The sequence below is a fragment of the Adiantum capillus-veneris genome, chromosome 6, assembly GCF_014529385.1.
Source record: "Adiantum capillus-veneris isolate H3 chromosome 6, ASM1452938v2, whole genome shotgun sequence".
NCBI classification, from domain to species: domain Eukaryota; kingdom Viridiplantae; phylum Streptophyta; class Polypodiopsida; order Polypodiales; family Pteridaceae; genus Adiantum; species Adiantum capillus-veneris.
In genome coordinates, this window is record NC_140936.1 from 10,249,684 (window position 1) to 10,257,771 (window position 8,088).

Below are 8,088 nucleotides of genomic sequence, written 5' to 3' on the forward strand. Positions count from 1 at the left end.
CCACGATGTTTTGAGATGCGTGCCTGGGGATTCCGAACTTCTCGACCTCCTTGCTTGGCCCACTTGGGCTTTGATACCACTTGAAAGGAAAGCAAGGCTATGGAAGATGCCAACGGGTGGGAGCCATGGCTGCTTGAGAGCATGCAGAGGAGGAAGAAGAACGAGAGAGAGAGAGAGAGAGAGAGAGAGAGAGAGAGATGAGCTTCAACACAATAGAAGATAACGCTTGTATTGCTATTTGATTTTAAAGCTTTTACATATATAAATATCTTTTTAGCCATGCAAACTACTAAAAGAAGTGGAGTGCATCTGCATGCTCCAAGAGAGTGTTTCCACAGGTAGAGGGCTTGAAACCCAACATATACTGGCAGGATGGCTACATACAACATCATTTTGCCATAAATTGGCTAGGGCTCGGCTCACCAAAGGAAAAAAACACTTTGTATGATGCTGAGACAAAGACATGGGAGCCCGTGACACCATATGAGCTGGAAATGACAAATGCGCGCAGAGAGAAACTGGAACAAGAGGCAATCTACAAGCTCATTTAGAAAGAAAGAGGTTCCAGTGCCACCGATGAATCCACTGCACCATCAAGAGTTTTGTCCCGACCACCAAAGAAGACGGCTCTGGATAAACGAAAGAGGGTTCTCTGGACTGACACTACCTAATTTGTCATCATCCTCTGAAAATTTTGGTTTATACCCAAAATTGTAAAGAAAAGGGGGAAGGAATGTAGACGATGGGAACGGTTGTTAATCAGAGGCACCTAGTCTAGTAATTCCTAAATGTAGTAACTACAATAACTGGAACAACCAGTTAGAGGTCCAATCGAAAGGCTATAAATAGAGCCCATTACTTAGTATTACGGGCTATTGATGGCAATTGATTCCTTGTATCTCTTTTGGGAACTACTGTGTGTATCTTAGAGCTCTATACGCTCTTCTCTTGTAATCCTAATTTAGCTCTGAGAAGACTTAACTCACTTGTTGTACTGATTTACTCTGATTACATTCCAGTTCCAGTCTCCAATTCTAGTGTTCAATCTTATTCCCATTTCAATCTGTATTTCAGTTCTAGTCTTACTTTTCATTCCAATCTTATCTTAAGTCTTGACTAAGTCTGAACTAACCAACCAACCTAGAATAGCTGTCATAAGTGTTCAACTTATTCCAAGAAGAAATTTATCGCTTTTGTTTTAGAGAGCAAAAACGTTTCTCCAAGGAGGGAGTAATATCAAGCTAAGGGTTAGAGGCAGGGGCAGACTAAACCAAGCTTGGGGGTTGCCTATAGAAGGGGCAAAGCTTGGGTGAAGAAAGAGGTTCTAAACTCCCTTTGGTCTCACAATGATGTGAGGATGGATACCTATTATGTTGCCACAGACCAAACTTTTTCCATTCACACATGGAGTCTTCTTAAAAAATTTTACAATCGGTTGGCAACAAGTTGCCATTCTGCTGTAGGGTGAGGGGGTCGAGCACAAAGGAAACAACACAAGCTACCACAAAAAAGCGCATTAAATTATGGGATGTGGGCTACTTTTTGGTAGTTTCAAAAGGTCAAACCTATTTTGTTTTCACCTTTTCAAAATATTTCAAGGTTTTTTAGCCAAGGCCACTGGTTCTCACTTCTCTCATGTGAACATGGAACCCTCTATTACCATTTGCAAAACTCCATAGCAACATGAATTGGCTGTAGGTTGTAGTGTAGTGCATGGATGTAAATTTCGATTGGGTCCTCACATGTGAGCACCCCATGAGTGCCCGAAAAAACCTAGGTTTAGTGAAATCCCATCTATAAATTTTGGGATTAACCTCTAGATTTAAAATTTTAAGTTGAAAAGACCTACAAAATGTAGAGAAGTTTAGTCAGTTTACCTTTACAAGTTCTAACATGTAGGTTTGCCAAGTCTTTGGAATTCTAGCTCCATCCATGTGTGCAAGCCCCTCAGCATGCACGCACACACACAAACATAATAATTTAAATCGTGTCAAAAGATTGTATTTTGCAAAGGCAACTGCCTACGCCTTTGGCAATGGAATTACCCTGAAAGGCGACATAGGAAAGTGATGTCGCAAAGAATAGGGGCCAAAAGTACCCAAAATCCTCTTTTTTTACCATAGTCTAGAAGCAAAGAGTCTAGAAGCGGGGCCAAAAGGAGGGCCAGGAGAGACGTGGGCTGCACGCGGGCGCCCTTTGAAGAGGGAAACGGTCCAAGAGCCTTTCGAAAATTGGAAAGGAAGTTTATGCACCCCGTTTCGCCCCTGCTGCTTGTTTTGACCGCACGGCAAGAAAAGCCCACACCCCAAGCCCCTCGCAATGCTGCGGAACCTTCCTCCCTTCTCACTCACACGTGACACACAGTCACACACACACACCCTTGGTGAAAAGATCTTTACCATACTGTTGACCCCGTTTATCAAGCCCTGCGCTTCCGTCTGCTTCTCCGCGCTGCAACCCACTTGTCATCATCCCCTACGCTGCATACTGCTCCCCTCTTCTCGTACCGTCTCCCCCAGCCCCCTGAGTACTCCTACCAAGCTCCCTTCATCTCTGTTTATCCCAGCGCCAATTGCTGACAAGCTTGCGGTTTTCAACCCCTTTCTTTGAAACCACCGTCGTAGGCCCTTGGATCGTCCCTGTTCTGGCCGGTTCTGCTTGTGTTGTGGGCCGCGACCCTTGTGCTTTCAGCATGCTACTTCTGTAAGATGCGCTGGAGCTATTTGCTCCCAACTTTGAACTGAACATCCCTTGCAAAGGTGGGCTTTTGGTGCGCCGTCTTAAGATCTGCACCTGCGTCTTCACAAGCGCAGCCACCATGGATGTACTTTGGATGACATTGTAATGGAGACCTCGGATCTTTCTCTGTAACATTCCTTCCTAGCAACATCTTGGGGCCAGAGGCTCTTCTTAAAGAGATTTGCAGGAAGGCTCTACACCTGTCGCAATGGCAGCCTCTATGCTCATCGTGAATCCTCTTCCGGTGCAGGATTTTGTTTCGTCTGGTATGTGCCGCCGCACACTGGAGCATTTTAGCCTGGAAGAGAAGCCTATTCAAGTGTTTGTTGCTACCATGGGTAAGGATTCATCCTTGGTACCCCTGGAGGTGTCCAAATCGGATACAATCGCTTGTATAAAACTCAGAATACAGGCAGACAAGGGGTTTGTTGCAGACCAGCAGAGGTTGGTATATGCAGGCAAAGAGCTCACGCGAGATGAATGTCTATTGCAGGATTATGGTGTACAAAATGGCGATGTGTTACACCTTGTGCTGCTAATACCTAAGCTCATATCACTAACCTTAAGGACTGTTGATGGGAATTCCTTTGTATATAAGGTTTGGCAAGCTGAGGACTCCAAAGATTTGCACAAATTCATCTCCAATGTAGATGGTCCCTTACCACTGGGCCTTTCAGTTGTGACTTTGAAAGGTGAGCAGATAGAAGACTCAAACATTGTAGAGGAGTTGTCATTGAGAGGAGAATCTGTGTTGTTTCTCCGTGTTCATAGGCCGAATGTGCGTTCCAGATTTGTGAGTGCAAAGGAAGTGGAGCTTGTAGTGACATCAATAGACGAGGTGCCACTTACAGGTTCCGAAGGGACGGTTGCAGCAACCAATTTTCCAGAGAGTAAAGCATCTCAGAAAGAAGGTTCTCGCGTTGGATTTAAAGTAGGTAGAGAAGAGAAACACTTAAAACAGGGTTTGCAACATCAAGCCAGATTGTTGCTTCCATCTAGATATCCTATTAGTTTTGATCTGCCTAACTCTTTAAAGGAACTTGTAGATCATGTTAAATTGGGCTTGCATGCTGGTCAGGCTCCTGGTCTGACGACAGAAGGCTCTGGGGGGGTGTATCTACTGAAGGATGAATATGGCATGCACAATGTAGCAGTGTTTAAGCCTATGGATGAAGAGCCCATGTCAGTTAACAATCCTAGAGGGTTCTCTAGAACTAATCATGGTGAGGGCTTGAGAAAGGGGACAAGAAGCGGTGAAGGAGCTCTCAGAGAGGTGGTTGCCTTTGTCCTCGACCATCCAGCTGGGAGTGTGAAGAGCAGGACAAAAGAGGAGCTTGCGAAGAGGGGAGCAGGTGGGTTTGCAGGGGTTCCACCCACTACATTAGTGCGATGCTATCATGAGGCATTTCATTATGGGTCTGATGAGCACAAGCTGCGCAAAGCAAAGATGGGATCATTACAGCAGTTTGTGCATGCCATCAGCAGTTGTGAGGACATGGGATCTTCGATGTTTCCAGTAGATGAGGTTCATAAAATCAGTGTTCTCGATTTGCGGCTAGCAAATACAGATAGGAATGGAGGCAATATCTTAGTGTGCGAAGGGAGAGAAAAGGCGTTAAAGTTGGTTCCAATTGATCATGGTTACTGCCTACCTGAAAAAGTAAGATACCTTGTTTGATGGTTAACTAAATGTGAGGCATGCTTTAAGAAGTAGGGCTTATTGTGTCATTGCTTTGAATATGTAGTTTGAAGATTGCAGCTTTGAGTGGCTGTATTGGCCTCAAGCCGAGAAACCATATTCACCTTCTACTCTAGAGTACATCAAGTCTCTTGATGCAGAGGAGGATATCGCATTGTTGCGGCAATGTGGTTGGAGCATGCGACCACGAGTAGCCCGCAATTTCCGCATCTCAACAATGCTGCTTAAGAAAGGTGCGGCAGCTGGATTGACACCATTTGACATAGGCTCAATGATGTCGCGCAGTGAATCGCTTGATACAAAGTCGATGATTGAGCTGATTGTTGAGAAAGTGGAAGCGATGAATCTCAAAGGGCATGCCTTTTTAAGAGCAGTTGGAAAGCTCTTGGATGAGCATATTGCCTCTTTGAAACGGTGATGGGAAAAGCTTTACCAGTGCTCCTTTCTTAAGTGTACAGAAAGAAGTAGAGGAGCAAGGTTTTGTCCATACAATACAATAAGGGTTTCGTCTCCAATGTCCGTCTCACCGCTATGAGATTGTGACACTCTCTTACAAGGCTTTTATTTTGTTTTCACACACGAGGAGCTTTTGAAAGGCATCCTTAAATAGGCCATCTATTTTCAAGAAAACCTCTCAGAAATATTGGGGCGATTGGAAAGACTGTTTTCCTGAATCCATGCAAGAGTTTTGTCATTTAGGAAGATGAGCTCTTCTGATTTGTTTCCAAAGTTATCATGGAGTTGCTCATGTATTTACTCAGACAAGTTGGATTGACATGAAATATATATGACTTGTAATTTTTTTAATCAATACCTTGAAATGGGTTCAATGCTATGAAAGTGTCAGGCATCAAGTCACCCAGTCTGTACTGGTTCTTTTTGGGGCAGGCCTTTTACTTTCACTGTTTGTTTAATTTTCTTGTGTAAGTGGTTTCATGAGCTTTTCAGTACCTTCAGCTTCGATCAGCATGCAGAGCATCTGCACAATGGTCGTAAAGGTTAATTCATAGAAGGTTAAAAGGCTGAATGGACTTCAGAGTCCTAAAGCCAGGATTGTTTAATTTTGTGGTTTTCCTGTCTGGACATTCATGTAAGTATGAATGCTCCTAGGTTCCATCGAGGTGTGGCATACAGATAATTTTTTTAATATGGGTAAAAATGCTATGGAACTGATGTAAAGATACAGAGACGATCTAACTTTTAAACGTTATTTTACAGGGCTCCAAATATAGTGCAGTCTTCTGCATAATTGTGCATCTAGTAGCATTGTAGTTTGTACTCCTCATTGGCAACCTTCATGTTAGCCTGTCTCCTTCAGGCCAATGATGTACTTTCTAATGATGCTACTGTTCAGCTGTCTGCTCAGTTTTGTGGGTTATACCTACAGGGCTATGGTGTGGGCGATTCACCAGTAGATGGTCCTCCACCTGGCAAAGGTTCCTTCATTGTGGGGGAGTTGAAACACTAATATTGGCTGCCCTTAAAGCCCACAACTAAAATGTGCATCTTTGGGTTACTTGTATGTCGTAGCTTACCATACAAACAAGCAAACACCTTTTTGAATGTAAAAGTTTTCTCATGGAGCCCCTTGGAAAGATCCAACTCCATTCAACTAGTGGATGCCAACTTGGGTTGTTGAACCTTACGTTAAGACCTCACCTTTTAAGGTGCAATATTGAACAGGGAGCTCCACCCAAAGCTTCATTCCCTTGAAACAATTATGAATCAACCTAGAAACCTGTATCGAAGGGTTTAACCCATGTTCTTATATGTCTGCACCCCAATGTAAACTCGGAACATACGGATGAACATACTTACAATGCCTTCTTGGAATGGAAGAATCTTGTATATTATGACAGCTGACATGGGTTTAGAATGTTTATCTTAGAAGTGCCTATTGAGAAGACAAGGACTAACAAAGATTGGGGGTCATACCTTGCATGCTGGAAGTTAGTACAAATCAATGATTGGGAGGAGCTTCTTTTCTTGTGCATCATGAGGAGAGTGGAAATCTAAGGAAAGGGAGTGCCCAAGCGCACAAAACATCTACTTTAAGGCTGATACAAACCCTAAAGCTCTAGCTTTTATGTATGGTTTGAGCAGGCATGCGTTTGCAATAGTGCTTTAAGGCAATTATACAATCTTGCGAAGAATCAAACAATTTTTGGAGGGTACAAGATTATGTTTTGTTTAACCAGGTCCGGATGGCATGTTCATTTTGTATCTTTCTACGGGGGTATTCTTTTGGAGCGGCTTGATCATGGGATGGAGAAGGATCTTACAGAGAGCTGGACATGGTTGTTGACCCATTGGATTATTCTTTAGAGCATCTGAGGACGTCTACTCATGACACTAAGTTGCATTAGTTACTTGGCAAGAAGACTATGGTGTTTCCAATGTTTTCCAAGGATTAGAAGCTTAATGCCAACTACCTGGATTGGACAGTGCTTATTGAGGCAAGGTTGGAGATCTACGCCCATGAATGATGAGATTGATTGCTCCTAAGGACCGTAAGCCCTCTTCTAAGGAGTTGGAGAAGCTTGAGCATTGTCAAAACTCATGGAATCAGCTTTATGCAAGGATCTGCTCGTTTTTCTTCTTCAATTGTACTTGGCAAGCATTGGACATATTCGGAGTATGACTGAGGAGATCTCGTTCACGTACAATTGGACGACGCCTATGAAGAAAGCTCACCTGGAGGTTCATATGCAAACTTTGCACTCTCCAAAGTTCAAAACTAGAAGGATCACATACACAAAATGCAGGAGATGCAGTAAGTGATTCTTTAAGAAGGGAAGTCGATCTCTTGGGAAGATATGGCTATCATCTTCATGAATCATCTTACACCAGAGTACAATGCTTTCTACTTGGTTTGATTACTTTGGGGAGAGCCACTGATTTATTCTGGGAGGAACTTGTTCGAACCCATGGTATTGAATCGCAAAGAAGTATGTGGGAAAGTTCTGCATCAAATTCAGGTTTCGATGAGGTAGTTAATGTCACCCATACTACAACTTTCACACATTTGGTTCATCTGCCTACATCTTCACCATGTACACTCAAAGATGTGCAGAAGAATAGCATTATTGGCCCAATTTCATTCCCAACACCACACTAAGGTAGTCGTTCTACTATCTTAGAGAACCTATCGATGAGTCTTTGGAGGATGATGTGGCAGAGGAGACAAAGGTTGTTCACCTTTGTGTTCCTCAATTACGGACACTTGTACATGGCTTATGGCATTCATAGCTGGTTGGCTCGACTCATTCCCGAAGGAGGTGCGGCGATCTCTTACTTATGGTTAACCATAGCTGTTGACCACATGCTCTCTGGGCATGGTGTACAATTTGTGGAGCTCTAGCATGTACATCAAACACATGGTTCTGAAGCCTGGTGGCCACTAATAGTAGTGTTTGGATTCCATTACACATTTTCAATTGGTGGACATTTGTCCACTCTCGCATTCTTTATTTCCTCTCTCTCTCTCTCTCTCTCTCTCTCTCTCTCTCTCTCTCTCTCGTGCTCCTATGTCACCACCCCTTCTACTGCACTTTTGAAATTATCACACGGTTGCATGGCATATGGCAGGACTAGAGATGTACACTAGAAGAATGAGACAAAGTCCATCCCAACAACCCTCCCCTTGGATT

At 43.5% G+C, this 8,088-nt stretch overlaps 1 protein-coding gene across 1 annotated transcript; it reads left to right on the forward strand.

Moving 5' to 3' along the window:
* Window positions 1–2,259: 2,259 nt before the first annotated feature.
* LOC147455135 (phosphatidylinositol 4-kinase gamma 4-like) lies at window positions 2,260–5,278 on the forward strand. The gene is made up of 2 exons (XM_086513964.1): window positions 2,260–4,399; window positions 4,485–5,278. The coding sequence occupies exons 1-2, from the start codon at window positions 2,948–2,950 to the stop codon at window positions 4,854–4,856; spliced, it is 1,824 nt and encodes a 607-aa protein (XP_086370090.1). The 5' UTR covers window positions 2,260–2,947; the 3' UTR covers window positions 4,857–5,278.
* Window positions 5,279–8,088: the final 2,810 nt, after the last annotated feature.

What these genes read in the sequence shown, in the direction of transcription:
- LOC147455135 (XM_086513964.1), top strand. Translation starts at nt 2,948, where the DNA reads ATGGCAGCCTCTATGCTCATCGTGAATCCTCTTCCGGTGCAGGATTTT. An exon ending in GTTACTGCCTACCTGAAAAA is followed by an intron (nt 4,400 to 4,484) that starts GTAAGATACCTT and finishes TTGAATATGTAG; the next exon opens with TTTGAAGATTGCAGCTTTGA.